Source organism: Miscanthus floridulus, chromosome 7 (genome assembly GCF_019320115.1).
Source record: "Miscanthus floridulus cultivar M001 chromosome 7, ASM1932011v1, whole genome shotgun sequence".
Classification (NCBI taxonomy): Eukaryota; Viridiplantae; Streptophyta; class Magnoliopsida; order Poales; family Poaceae; genus Miscanthus; species Miscanthus floridulus.
The window spans coordinates 115,399,893-115,415,600 of NC_089586.1; the positions used below are offsets into that span (position 1 = coordinate 115,399,893).

Here is a 15,708-nt window from a genome sequence, read left to right on the forward strand (position 1 = left end):
GGTATTTCTAAACCGATATCATCATGCTGATTTCATTTTGATATTTATATGCTTTCTCCAAGCATTATATAGATTAAAATTCCCTTGAGCAATAATTTGCCAAATATGCATATGCCTTGCTCTCTACCATATGTATGCATATATTTAGGGGGAGCTTAATCTATATAATATGAGAGTCAAATTTTGTGACCTATTCCACTCTACACATAAAGGATCACAAAGTTTGACCCTATCTTATGCTACTAATGTCTTCCTTTTCGGTGTTTGATTCCAAAGGGGGAGAATTTAGAGGACCAAAAGCAAGTATTAATAATTTATAAGTGGTAATGGTCCGAGAAATAGAGGATAGTGGATTATGGATTGCCTATGTAATGGGGAGAATTTGTAGGAAGCAAGGCTTAAATCCATAATACCACATGGGGACATTTGCAAGGGCAAGATAAGTTTTTATGTGGTAACCTTTAGTTTTACAAGTAGTATTTTTTAGCATCATATAATCTTGCCCCTTGCATTGCATCCTAGCAAGTAGGTAGTTTTCAAATTTAAAAATTTTTATTATTTGCTTGCTTTGGTCGTGTTGTCATCAATCACCAAAAAGGGGGAGATTATAAGGAAAATGGACCATTGGCCCATTTACTTTGGATTTTGGTGTTTGATGATCAACACAACCAAATTGGACTAATGAATTTGCAAGTGACTGTTTTGTAGTTCAATAGGATGCAAGACGAGACTTGGACAAAGGCGACATGATGATCTGATGATCAACACCATAAGCAAGACCCTAGAAGCACAAGAGAAGACCCAAGATATCAAGCAAAGTCCAAGCACGAAGATAGGAACCAATCCGTAAGCAAGATCACGAAGAAACGAGCTCACACAGGTGACCGGACGTTGGACCAGACGCTGGAGGAAAGTGACCGGACGCTCTGATCTAGAGGCTCGGCAACAGGCACGACCGGACGCTTGTGGCAGATCGACTGGACGCAGGACAACAATGTCCGGTCGAGTATAGAGAGGTTCTAGAGCGGCGAAAATACGACCGGACGCGTCCGATGACATGTGACCGGACGCTGACAGCGTCCGATCAGTGGATCGTGGCTCCAACAGTCGGGACGACTGAACGCGTCCGGTCAGGACGTAATCAGCGTCCGATCAGTAGCAGAAAAGCAGGATTTCATCCCCAACGGCTACTTTCTCAGTGGGAGCTTATAAATAGACCCCCCCAACCGACCATTTGACGGGGGTAGAGCTGAGGAAACATACCAAGGGTGTTGATACACCATTTTAGTGATCTCCACTTGCATAGTACTTAGTGATTCATTAGGTGATTAGCGTAGGTGCTTTACGAAGTGCTTAGGTTGATTAGACCACCGCTTATGTGCTTGCTCTAGGTTTAGGCCTAGTGTTTAGTGAGGTTTGCATACCTCTTTCCACTCGGTGCTTGCGCGCACCATTGTTGTACATCGGAGGGGCTTGTAGTCTTGCGAGATCACACCAACCGTGTTTGTGGTGTGGCCGCCACCGTATACTAGAGGGAACAAGGCCCGTGGCGTTTTGGCCAGAAGCTTGATAGTGAAGATGGTGGGGAGCATCCAGGAGAGGCTTGCCGAAAGGCACGTCGGAGACCCACTTGCGTGTGAGGAACGCCCGAGGCTATCTACGGAATTACCCAACCGGGAGCTTGGCCCTTGCGAGGGGCTCCAATGAGGACTCGGGGGAAGCTTGCGCGCTTCTCGATACCTCGGTAAAAATACCGGAGTCGTCGATGGGAGTTTGCATATATCTATCTTGCTCTTTAGCTTTCGCATTTACATTGATTGTATTACTTCTTTCGCGGTAGAGATAGCAACACACTAGCAAAACCGTAGTTGCACATTTAGATAGTTTATCTTTTGCATAGGTTTTGCTAAGGTTAGAAAAAGAGACCATAGTTTAGAGTTAGAATTTTAAGTTGCCTAATTCATCTCCCCCTGTTAGGCGTCACGGTATCCTTCACAGTCTTTGGGTGAATCAATAGAGCTTTTGGGCCTATTGCCTTTTTTGTTGGTTGGGCCTTTTCTTTAAGCAGAACTAAAACTGAATACATGAGATGTGACTTTAATGGAGTTGTATAGGAGGAGGGAGATGTGAGTTTGGAAGGTCAAGTAGTGCCTAAGAAGGATACCTTTCGGTATCTGGGATCGATGCTACAGAGGGATAGAGATATTAATGCGAACGTTAGCCATAGAATCAAAGCAGGGTGGATCAAGTGACGACAAGCTTCTGGCATTATCTATGACAAGAGGGTACCACAAAAGTTAAAAGGCAAGTTCTATAGAACAGCGATTAGACTGGCTATGTTGTATGGAGCAGAATGTTGGCCTACAAATATTCGACATATTCAACAACTGAGTGTTGTAGAAATGCGTATGTTGCGATGGATTTGCGGTCACACAAGAATGGATCGAGTTCAGAATGATGATATACGTGATCGCTTAGAGGTAGCACCAATTGAAGAAAAGCTTGTCCAACATCGGTTGAGGTGGTTTGGCCATATCTAAAGGAGACCTCCAGAGGCACCAGTGCATTATGGAGTCCTAAGATAAGGTAATAATATGAGGAGAGGTAGAGAAAGACCGAAATTGATATGGAGGGAGGCAATAAAAAAAGATTTGAAAGCTTAGGATATACCTAGAGATCTATATTTGAATAGGAGTACTTGGAAAACGGCTATTGAAGTGCCTAAATCATGACTTGGGGCTCTTGATGGGTTTTAAGTCTAGCCTACCCCAACTTCCTTAGGACTGAAAGGCTATGTTGTTGTCGTCGTTGTTGGTGGTGAGTCAGATGGTGAAAGGGAAATGAAGCTAAAATTTAGATCTTTCAACCCTAATGACCTGGTGAACCCAACTTTTAGAGTTGGCATGGTGTTCTCTACTGTGGATCTATGGCTTCCTACGGCGGCATCGGCTTGGTGGCGCGGTGCTTCTCCCCCACCTCCGACGTGCGGAATCCTCGTGCGAGCGGCCGTCTGGTGCGCGAGGCGCGTCTCCCCAGTTCCGGCATGCAGCATCCTCCTACGGGAGGCTATCTGGCGCGCGCGGGCAGCTCCTTATGCGTGGGGGGTGGTGTGGTGTCCTCTGGCACGCAAAGATGGCGGCCAACGTTCTAGGCTGCGACGGTTCCGCCGCCTCGGGTCGCTGGCTCTGGTGCGGTTGTGGTGCTAGACACAAGCGCCGCCTTCTCCAGGCCACCCCTGCTCCGACGCCGGGTTCGGAGTTGGTGTGGGCGGCTGCATCTGCATCGTTCCCTGCCCCTTCCTGGGGACGGTGGCCTATTATGGAAGGTGCCTTTGGACGCATGGAGCTCCAGGCGAAAGTTTAGCCTGGCGTTGGCTGGGCGGACGACAGTGACACCCCTAGCGCCACGTACCTCCCTGGAGGCGTCGTTTGTTGAGCTCCATGCTTCTGCACCCGTCAGCACCAGATTCTGGGCATAAGCCCCGCCTTAAAAGCCTCTAAAGCCAGCGGCGATGGCATCCATGGTCAGTAGTCTTGGGCATCATTCCCTTCCTGAAGGCGCCACTGAAGAGTCTCCATGTGGTGGTCGCCGACAATTCCTGTTGTGCTGTCGTCTCTTGCTGGAGTTCCTCGTTGTGCCTGTGTGTGCCTCCCTTCCACTCGCAATAGTCTATTATGCAGCTCTTGACCTTGCCTCCGTCGTTGGATTGTTGTTGTTGGCTCTCGTAGCGGTCGCTTCGCCGCTATGGCTTTCGCCGTTGACGGATGCTTGGTCGTTAATGGATGCTTTGCCGCCATCGTCGCTGGTCTCCTCTCTGGCAGATGCTTTGCTGTCGAGAGTGACTGAGCCCTTCCCCGCTGCGGATGCTTTGCTGCCGAGAGCATGCTGGCCCTCTTCCTGGTGGATACTTGGCCTCCATGGCTTTGTTAGCGGATGCTTTGTCCGTCGTTGCTGCTGAGGCATTGTCTTTTGTGTAGGCTACTATTGTGTTTCTTCCTCCTCCTCCTCCGATCTTGATGAAGAATCAATCAAACTAATCAACAAGGTGGAGAAGATGATCCAACAGCTCAATGCCAAGGGTGTGTCCATCTAAATCCAAGATCTCATTTTCACCAATCAAAGAAATGAGCAAAGAAAGAGAGAATGCTATGGATACGGTGAGTTGGGGCACTTTGTTGAAGTGTGTCCAAACAAGCCCACACCCAAGACAAAGAAGAAGACGTGCAAGAACCAATCCCTCACATCAATAAGATCATGGGATGATTCTTCAAGTGAAGAAGAACATCATCACAAGAGGCAAGGGTGTAAGCACTCATCATCAAGCTCTTCTCGTATGTGCCTTATGGCACGAGGTAACCAAAGCTCATCCTCTAGTGAGAGTGATAGTGATGATGAAATACCTTCTTATGAAGAAATTGTGCAATAAAATCTTAATTATGCTAAAGTTTGCACTAGTCAACAAAAGAAGCTCGGAAAAATAAAAGAAAAGCTAGATAGTTCACAAGAAGCATATAAAACTTTGCTTGAACAATATGAGAATTTTGCTAATCTCAATGTTGAAATATCTACTAAAATTGAGCAACTTAAGGCTAGTGCAACAACAAATGCATGCACAATAAATGATGAGCAACTTGTAAAGAAAAATAAAAAATTAAAACAAAAATTAGCTAGCTCACAAGATGCTTATAAAAGTTTGCTTGCTAAAATGGAAACCATGTACAAACATTGTGATGAGCTAACTAATAAAGTTGCTAATCTTGAAGCCATTAGTGCAACCCCTACCAAGGCATCTAAAAAGAAAAGTTTTAATATGTCTAAAAAGGATGCCTCTGCTTTTTGTAATGATTTATGTTTAGACTCATCCTTGTGCAACCAAGTTTGTGTTGAGAAAGTTGTTGTAGATACATGCACACAAGAGGTTGCAAAGGAGAATGAGAAACTCAAGCAAGAAGTAGCTCGCCTCACCAAGGACTTGACTCAAGTGAAAGGCAAGGTGAAGCACCCAACTTCATCAAGATAACACTATCAAGAGAGTGAAGAAGCATGATGAATGATAAACCATAGTTTGCTACGTGTGCCACAAGGAAGGTCACAAGTCCTATGAGTGCAAGGTAAAGAATGGGGGGGGTATCAAAGAAGAAAGAGAAGAAGCAAACGAGCAAGCTCTCCAACACCTATACCAACAAGGTGGACAAGAAGGCCTCCACACCATACTTGCTAAAGAAGAAAAAATGACAAGGTGGTGGCCATCAAGGTAAACAAACAAGCCAACAATGGGGTCAAACGCTTTTGGGTGCCAAAGGAAATCATCTCCAATATGAAGAGCACAAAAAGGTTTGAATCCCGAAAGGGAAGTGAGAAGTCCTATGGACTTTGGGGAATTTAGAGACTTGGCAAAGTTTAGATGCATTTCATGGGGTGCATCATGATGGACAAAATCATTGCTAGGTGGGTTAGTGAATAATATGGACCCAAATTCCCCTTTTCATGTTAGGTAACTAGATTCAATTTACTTCAATTGGTATTAGATTTAAATTTTCCTATAATTGGTATCTTCTAGCATCTAGTTACTCTTCATGCCTAGGTTTGCATTTGCATTCTTATATATTTTATCATGCATATACTAGGTATTTTATATGGTAGGCTTGTTCGGTTTCATTCTTATTCCTTGGAGCAATCCTACATGGTTTAAAATTGTTTAGGAGCACGGCACATAGCTTGTCCTTCAATTGTTCATCTAATATGTGCCAAAGTCCAAATTGTAGATAATTTCTCCCGAATATCGCTTTCAAAAATGACTCTCGCATTCATGTGATGTCATCTTTTAAGTGGTATTTTTTATTCTGAAATCAATGTGCATGTTTCCTACAAGTATTCCATACTTGTGTGCACAAATTTAGGGGGAGGTTACTTTATAAGTTGGATGTTTTGAGACTAACACCTTTTCAAGCTTATCATGTGTGTAGTAGTCTCATTGCAAGGAAAATGGAGTCCTCGGAGTTAAGCATCATACTTCAAATATCCACCACCTATTGCAAGTGGTAGAAATCAAATTGGTTTCCACATGTGGTATTTCTAAACCGATATCATCATGCTGATTTCATTTTGATATTTATATGCTTTCTCCAAGCATTATATAGATTAAAATTCCCTTGAGCAATAATTTGCCAAATATGCATATGCCTTGCTCTCTACCATATGTATGCATATATTTAGGGGGAGCTTAATCTATATAATATGAGAGTCAAATTTTGTGACCTATTCCACTCTACACATAAAGGATCACAAAGTTTGACCCTATCTTATGCTACTAATGTCTTCCTTTTCGGTGTTTGATTCCAAAGGGGGAGAATTTAGAGGACCAAAAGCAAGTATTAATAATTTATAAGTGGTAATGGTCCGAGAAATAGAGGATAGTGGATTATGGATTGCCTATGTAATGGGGAGAATTTGTAGGAAGCAAGGCTTAAATCCATAATACCACATGGGGACATTTGCAAGGGCAAGATAAGTTTTTATGTGGTAACCTTTAGTTTTACAAGTAGTATTTTTTAGCATCATATAATCTTGCCCCTTGCATTGCATCCTAGCAAGTAGGTAGTTTTCAAATTTAAAAATTTTTATTATTTGCTTGCTTTGGTCGTGTTGTCATCAATCACCAAAAAGGGGGAGATTATAAGGAAAATGGACCATTGGCCCATTTACTTTGGATTTTGGTGTTTGATGATCAACACAACCAAATTGGACTAATGAATTTGCAAGTGACTGTTTTGTAGTTCAATAGGATGCAAGACGAGACTTGGACAAAGGCGACATGATGATCTGATGATCAACACCATAAGCAAGACCCTAGAAGCACAAGAGAAGACCCAAGATATCAAGCAAAGTCCAAGCACGAAGATAGGAACCAATCCGTAAGCAAGATCACGAAGAAACGAGCTCACACAGGTGACCGGACGTTGGACCAGACGCTGGAGGAAAGTGACCGGACGCTCTGATCTAGAGGCTCGGCAACAGGCACGACCGGACGCTTGTGGCAGATCGACTGGACGCAGGACAACAATGTCCGGTCGAGTATAGAGAGGTTCTAGAGCGGCGAAAATACGACCGGACGCGTCCGATGACATGTGACCGGACGCTGACAGCGTCCGATCAGTGGATCGTGGCTCCAACAGTCGGGACGACTGAACGCGTCCGGTCAGGACGTAATCAGCGTCCGATCAGTAGCAGAAAAGCAGGATTTCATCCCCAACGGCTACTTTCTCAGTGGGAGCTTATAAATAGACCCCCCCAACCGACCATTTGACGGGGGTAGAGCTGAGGAAACATACCAAGGGTGTTGATACACCATTTTAGTGATCTCCACTTGCATAGTACTTAGTGATTCATTAGGTGATTAGCGTAGGTGCTTTACGAAGTGCTTAGGTTGATTAGACCACCGCTTATGTGCTTGCTCTAGGTTTAGGCCTAGTGTTTAGTGAGGTTTGCATACCTCTTTCCACTCGGTGCTTGCGCGCACCATTGTTGTACATCGGAGGGGCTTGTAGTCTTGCGAGATCACACCAACCGTGTTTGTGGTGTGGCCGCCACCGTATACTAGAGGGAACAAGGCCCGTGGCGTTTTGGCCAGAAGCTTGATAGTGAAGATGGTGGGGAGCATCCAGGAGAGGCTTGCCGAAAGGCACGTCGGAGACCCACTTGCGTGTGAGGAACGCCCGAGGCTATCTACGGAATTACCCAACCGGGAGCTTGGCCCTTGCGAGGGGCTCCAATGAGGACTCGGGGGAAGCTTGCGCGCTTCTCGATACCTCGGTAAAAATACCGGAGTCGTCGATGGGAGTTTGCATATATCTATCTTGCTCTTTAGCTTTCGCATTTACATTGATTGTATTACTTCTTTCGCGGTAGAGATAGCAACACACTAGCAAAACCGTAGTTGCACATTTAGATAGTTTATCTTTTGCATAGGTTTTGCTAAGGTTAGAAAAAGAGACCATAGTTTAGAGTTAGAATTTTAAGTTGCCTAATTCATCTCCCCCTGTTAGGCGTCACGGTATCCTTCACAGTCTTTGGGTGAATCAATAGAGCTTTTGGGCCTATTGCCTTTTTTGTTGGTTGGGCCTTTTCTTTAAGCAGAACTAAAACTGAATACATGAGATGTGACTTTAATGGAGTTGTATAGGAGGAGGGAGATGTGAGTTTGGAAGGTCAAGTAGTGCCTAAGAAGGATACCTTTCGGTATCTGGGATCGATGCTACAGAGGGATAGAGATATTAATGCGAACGTTAGCCATAGAATCAAAGCAGGGTGGATCAAGTGACGACAAGCTTCTGGCATTATCTATGACAAGAGGGTACCACAAAAGTTAAAAGGCAAGTTCTATAGAACAGCGATTAGACTGGCTATGTTGTATGGAGCAGAATGTTGGCCTACAAATATTCGACATATTCAACAACTGAGTGTTGTAGAAATGCGTATGTTGCGATGGATTTGCGGTCACACAAGAATGGATCGAGTTCAGAATGATGATATACGTGATCGCTTAGAGGTAGCACCAATTGAAGAAAAGCTTGTCCAACATCGGTTGAGGTGGTTTGGCCATATCTAAAGGAGACCTCCAGAGGCACCAGTGCATTATGGAGTCCTAAGATAAGGTAATAATATGAGGAGAGGTAGAGAAAGACCGAAATTGATATGGAGGGAGGCAATAAAAAAAGATTTGAAAGCTTAGGATATACCTAGAGATCTATATTTGAATAGGAGTACTTGGAAAACGGCTATTGAAGTGCCTAAATCATGACTTGGGGCTCTTGATGGGTTTTAAGTCTAGCCTACCCCAACTTCCTTAGGACTGAAAGGCTATGTTGTTGTCGTCGTTGTTGGTGGTGAGTCAGATGGTGAAAGGGAAATGAAGCTAAAATTTAGATCTTTCAACCCTAATGACCTGGTGAACCCAACTTTTAGAGTTGGCATGGTGTTCTCTACTGTGGATCTATGGCTTCCTACGGCGGCATCGGCTTGGTGGCGCGGTGCTTCTCCCCCACCTCCGACGTGCGGAATCCTCGTGCGAGCGGCCGTCTGGTGCGCGAGGCGCGTCTCCCCAGTTCCGGCATGCAGCATCCTCCTACGGGAGGCTATCTGGCGCGCGCGGGCAGCTCCTTATGCGTGGGGGGTGGTGTGGTGTCCTCTGGCACGCAAAGATGGCGGCCAACGTTCTAGGCTGCGACGGTTCCGCCGCCTCGGGTCGCTGGCTCTGGTGCGGTTGTGGTGCTAGACACAAGCGCCGCCTTCTCCAGGCCACCCCTGCTCCGACGCCGGGTTCGGAGTTGGTGTGGGCGGCTGCATCTGCATCGTTCCCTGCCCCTTCCTGGGGACGGTGGCCTATTATGGAAGGTGCCTTTGGACGCATGGAGCTCCAGGCGAAAGTTTAGCCTGGCGTTGGCTGGGCGGACGACAGTGACACCCCTAGCGCCACGTACCTCCCTGGAGGCGTCGTTTGTTGAGCTCCATGCTTCTGCACCCGTCAGCACCAGATTCTGGGCATAAGCCCCGCCTTAAAAGCCTCTAAAGCCAGCGGCGATGGCATCCATGGTCAGTAGTCTTGGGCATCATTCCCTTCCTGAAGGCGCCACTGAAGAGTCTCCATGTGGTGGTCGCCGACAATTCCTGTTGTGCTGTCGTCTCTTGCTGGAGTTCCTCGTTGTGCCTGTGTGTGCCTCCCTTCCACTCGCAATAGTCTATTATGCAGCTCTTGACCTTGCCTCCGTCGTTGGATTGTTGTTGTTGGCTCTCGTAGCGGTCGCTTCGCCGCTATGGCTTTCGCCGTTGACGGATGCTTGGTCGTTAATGGATGCTTTGCCGCCATCGTCGCTGGTCTCCTCTCTGGCAGATGCTTTGCTGTCGAGAGTGACTGAGCCCTTCCCCGCTGCGGATGCTTTGCTGCCGAGAGCATGCTGGCCCTCTTCCTGGTGGATACTTGGCCTCCATGGCTTTGTTAGCGGATGCTTTGTCCGTCGTTGCTGCTGAGGCATTGTCTTTTGTGTAGGCTACTATTGTGTTGTTGTATCTTTTTTTGCAGACTCAGTTCGTAGGTTTTAAGGTGTTGAGGGCAGTCGCTCTTTTTCCTTCCTTTTCTTGTTTTTAAGTTTTATTCGAGATGACTCATCACTTGCTTGGTGGTGTGTGTAATCGCTGCTACGAGAGTTCTCTCATAGCAGCGTCGTATAATTCTCTCTTCTTAATGAAAAACAGACTATATTTCCCGATCGCGAAAAAAGTGCAATGCTACGGTACCTTTTTACTTACTATAGGAAGTAATACCTCAAACATATATGAGCCACTGGATTTTATAGATTTTAAATTAACTACTTGATTAATTAATCACGGGAGACACGGATGCACGTGTGGCACCTTCCTTACCGTACCACCTCCTTTCTGTGACTGCCGCTCCTAGTACATTATGTGTACTCAATTAAAAAAATAAATATTTGAACATTCCATTTTAATTCATACTCAATTAAAAAATGTGTTACATACAAAAAAAAAATATCAACAACTAACAAGTTAACTAAACCGTAAAGTTTACGATCTAAAACATATTACATGCTAACGCGTTACATAATCAAGTGTGTACATTATACTAACTTCATTAAAACTATGTACATGGTTGAGAGGATCTTATACTAAGTGGCAACATATCAGGTGCAAACTAACCAATCTGTGCAAACTTAGAAACTACCCATCAAGACCACTAGATGCTGATACAATGGATGGGGTGAGGGGGCTTAAGCGCAAAAAAAAGGCCGGCGGGTGGGGGGCTTAAGCGCAAAAAAATCTTACCTCTCACCTCATCTATTGGATCAGCATCTAGTGGTCCTGATTGTTAGTTTCCAAGTTTACACAGATTGATTGGTTTGCACCTGATACGTTGCCCTTCTACTAAAGTGCGTAGCTGTCACACACATGCATAAAAATATGTAGTTTATGTTAATTAAATTATGACATATCCAATGTTACAAAAATAAAAAGAATTTACCATGTCAAATAAATCAGGTATGCATTAATTAGATCTAAAAATCTTTATACGTGAAACTTTCTTTGTTGATCCTATTTTTATAAAATTTAAAATTAAATAAATACATACTACCTCTTAGATCAAATTAAATGAACGGCTCACACTTATGTCAACGCAATCAAATTGCATAACTTACTGATGTATCTCCTCAGGATTGCTTGAAAGTTTTTAGGGGCAAATCTTCCTTGCATCACCAACTTTTGATGCCCATCAAGTGACCCACTTGTCCCCATTTCAGCAAGTAAAAACATCATCACATGCTCAGGTTGCCTATGCATTCTGAAGATACATTTTTTTGTGAACAAAAAAACTTCATTAAAAATTAAGTAATACTTCTTTCGTTCCAAACTATAAGTCGCTTTAAAATTTTTGATATATAAATTTGCTATGTAACTCATATATATAGATGCATAGGCGAAGCTGAGGTTCCTGTACATCGCGGATGCCGTGGAACTGCGGCCGGACGGGCACCCCAGCCGGTAGGACACCCGCCTGGCGGGAACGTGAAGGGCATCTCCATGGTGGACTGCCTGCACTGGTGCTTGCCGGGGCCCATCGACCTGTGGAGCGAGCTGCTGTTCCAGAGCATCCAAAATGCAAATGCAAATGTCCGTACTGAACTATTGATGATCGTGCTGACATCGAGTGAGTGGTGCAAAGTGCAAATGCATCCCAACTGCACTGGCATCTGTAAATTGATGTTTTTGCCATGTCAAGAGCAAAGTAAATTCACAATTTTCTTTTTCACGAGGCCACGTCCATCGCTCCACCCTGGAGCACTGTCCTAACTTCCACATACGCACCTAAAGCCTGGTCGGTTGGCTGGTTCGTATCGTTGCTGGTTCGTAAAGAAGTACTGCTGATTGGTTTGTGTGAGAGAAAAACACTGTTCCGACTGAAAATTTACGATCGTTTATGACAAGCCACAGCCAAATGAACAGGCCGCTAATCGTCAGAAATGTTAGGGCCTATTTGGTTTCTACGTTACCTTCTAAAATTTCTGTCATCGAATGTTTGGACATATGTACGTAGTATTAAATATAGACTAATTACGAAACTAATTGCATAACTCACGACTAATTTGTGAGACGAATCTTTTAAACCTAATTAATCCATGATTTGACAACGTGGTGCTACAGTACCCATGTGCTAATGACGGATTAATTAGGCTTAAAAAATTTGTCTCATAAATTAGCCTTCATCTATGTAATTGGTTTTATAATTAATCTATATTTAATGCTCCTTGTTAGTATCTAAATATTTAATATGACATAAATTTTAGGAGTGACAGAAGAACCAAACATCCCTTAGCCTGTGTCAGGTTCTCCTGCGGAGGAAAGGATGGCTTGCCCTGACAAAAAGCAACATGTTGCTGCGTTATGACATGGAAGAACATGTGTAAAAACTGAGAACCTCTGGCAAAAGTTGAGCATATTAATGATTGTCAGGACCATGAGCCTACGTGGAGCACGGGTATGTTTGGTTGCTACACACACTTTAGCACACTTTATCTCAGACAAGTTTAACCAAATTGGTAAGTGTTTAGTTAGTGACTAACTTTAGCCAAGATTCTTTAGGGTTTCATATGTCATAAAGTAAAAAAGTGTGACAAGATTTCTTTAGAGCATTTTCAAGAGTCCTAATAAATCACTCGATAAACATGGTTATTCTAACTTTAAAAAAGAGCAGGGAGTAATTTTTTTTTGCCTATCTCCAACAGTAAAAAAAAATCAAAGAAGTCCGCATTTTGATCGTTTTTTCTTCAGACGTACGTATCCTTAAATCGGCCATCCGTTCTCCTCCACACTCACACGTATGTATCCAGAAATCAGCCATCGTCCACCGTACCCAGCGGACAACAGATGGAATAGCCGGCCTCGCTGATTCCCGGCGTTGGTACTTTGCCCTTCAAGGTTGAAGCGGAGGAGTGCCAAGGAGGACGACGCCAAGGGTGACGATGATGATTACGCGGCAGCGGCTTCCTTGACTTGTCTCTTGTCGCTAGGCGACGATGATTACTCGCTGGCGGCGCGCTCGTTGCCCACGGCGGCGCAGCTCGATGCGTCTGGTACGGATCGCGAGAGAAACACAAGAAAAAAAAAACCCGGACGAGGGATACACAGCCTTCAGCGCCCACAGATATTTACATGTGAAACTCTAGTTCTTCCAAAACGCCAAAAAATTAGGAGTCGAATAAGAAGCTATTGGAGCATTGTTTTTTCCTGTTTCCGCTAAAACCTTGAGATTGGGAGCAGTTTTACCAATCTATTGGAGATGCTCTTAGGCATGACAAAGTGTGGCTTCCAATTTCCTAATCATATTGTTTGTGGCTTGCTACACATGTCTATGGTTAGTTATGGTAGATTATGTCCGGGGACCAAACAGCCCTTACGAATTTGTATTGAGGCTAACACTAGGTGCTGCCGCTGCCGTGACCTGCAAGCAGGGTTTTCTGTAAAAGAAACTGAGAAATGGTAGTCGCGCAACGCACACTTTGACCTGCAATCTGCATCGCCAACAGGCACTACAAAGTGCAATCTGCGCTGCACATCCTGTATTTTCTCCGTTCTTCCATTCCCTGCGACCCTGTCTTCTAAGCAAGAAAGCTTCCCTCACGCCACAGCTGTGTCCCTCGATCATGAAGCCCCACAAGAGCAGCCCGTCCTCCCCAAAGCGATCGTCCGCCATTGCACCTATCATCGTCCTGCTGCTCCTTGCGCTTGTTTCGCTCTACGACATGGCCTTCTCTAATCGTTACCCGCCCATCCACCGCGTCGCGTCGTCCATCTCCTCCTCGTCGGCGTCTCCAGCTGGCGTCGCCAGTGCCTGCGACTTCACGCGGGGCGAGTGGGTGCCGGACACCGAGGCGCCTTACTACACGAACCTGACGTGCCCGTTCATCGACGACCACCAGAACTGCATCAAGTTCGGCAAGCCCAGCCTCGAGTTCATGCGGTGGCGGTGGAGGCCGGACGGGTGCGACCTCCCGCGCTTCGACGCGGCGCGGTTCTTGGAGGCCATGAGGGGCAAGTCCATGGCCTTCGTCGGGGACTCCCTCTCCAGGAATCACGCCAAATCTTTGCTCTGCCTCTTGTCCAAGGTATGCAGCTTGTGTTAATTCGGTTCTTAGTTTCTTGCTCGTCTTGCTCCTCCTGGCTCCTGACGAGACGCGCCGGGCATGTGCAGGAGGCACAGCCGGTGGAGGTCAGGACGGCGCCGGAGATCGACGTGACGGGGAGAGTCGTCCGGCGCGACTACCACTACGGCCACCACGGTTTCACCATCTCTCTCTTCTGGTCGCCCTTCCTGGTGAAGGCCAACCTGTCGAACGCGACGCTCGGCCAGTGGGACCTCCACCTCGACACGGCGGACGCCCGGTGGGCGGCGCGCATCGCCGACTTCGACTACGTCGTCATGTCAGGCACCAACTGGTTCCTGCGCCCATCGGTGTACCGCGAGGGAGGGCGCGTCGTCGGGCTCAACGACGCCGCCCGCAGCGCCGCTGCCGCCGGAAACTCGACCGAGCTGCCCGTGCCCCGCGCCGTGCGCGCCGCGTTCCGCACGGCGCTGGGCGCCATCGCGGCCAGTGAGGGGTTCCGCGGCAAGGTCATCCTCCGCACGGTGACGCCCGCGCACTTCGAGAACGGGGAGTGGAACACCGGCGGCGACTGCGTCCGCACACGCCCGTTCCGCCGCGGCGAGCGCGAGCTCGGCGCCGTGGAGGCCGAGTACCGCGCAGCGCAGGTGGGGAACCGACGTCCATGCCCCTCGACGTGCCGTCGTTTGTTTGCAACGTGGAAGGCGACATCTGAGTGTCTGGCATGTAATGACTTGATGAATCCTTCTGTGCCTTAGGTTGGTGCGCTCAGGGAGACGGAGGCGGCGGTGCGGCGGAACGGCGCGGAAATGCTGCTGATGGACATCACGGAGGCGATGGACCTGCGGCCAGACGGCCACCCGAGCCGGTACGGTCACCCGCCCGGTGGCAGCGTCGACGGGACCTTCGTGGTGGACTGCCTGCATTGGTGCTTGCCGGGGCCGATCGACCTGTGGAGCGAGCTGCTGCTCCAGATGCTGCTTCCTCAACAATAGCACTGTTCGTGCTAGCATTCAAGTTCAAGCTAAAAGAAATGCTGCTTGATTTCTTCTGTAAATTGATGAAGCCTTTTCTTTTCTTTTTTGCTATTGTTCGAAGCAAAGTAACTCTGCATTGTTCAAAGCAAGCAAAATAGTTGTGCAGGATAGACTTTTCTTTCTTTATTTAGGGGCCAGCCATTGTGTCCGGCTCCCGACTGGTTGACTTGCTTCAGCAGCTTAGCTACTTCTTTTTGCGGGAACTTTGCTTATACTATCGTAATCGCAAGTCGCAACGTGGGGGACATTGTGGAGCTCCATTAGGCTGCACCGGCAATGTCGCATCGATCGGAGACAAAACAGGAGCGGGAAGACGTGCAACGTGCAATCCATGACTTGCAGACACTTCATGCTGCTAAAAAACTTTGATGGTTGTGGTTGAGTGACTAATCACAAAAGAGGAATTAACACATATCTTCATTGACCACTAAGTTGATGGCAGTAGCACCTTAAGTTTACGATGCCCTTCTGGAAAGAGGAACGGAAATTTTTAAGTGGCC

The 15,708-nt window shown here is 46.5% G+C and overlaps 1 protein-coding gene across 1 annotated transcript; it reads left to right on the top strand.

Moving 5' to 3' along the window:
* Positions 1-13,678: 13,678 nt before the first annotated feature.
* LOC136464370 (protein trichome birefringence-like 21) lies at positions 13,679-15,300 on the top strand. Its single transcript, XM_066463329.1, has 3 exons — positions 13,679-14,174; positions 14,261-14,818; positions 14,930-15,300. Exons 1-3 carry the CDS (start codon positions 13,713-13,715, stop codon positions 15,164-15,166), a joined length of 1,257 nt encoding a protein of 418 aa, XP_066319426.1. The 5' UTR covers positions 13,679-13,712; the 3' UTR covers positions 15,167-15,300.
* The last annotated feature ends 408 nt before the right edge of the window (positions 15,301-15,708 follow it).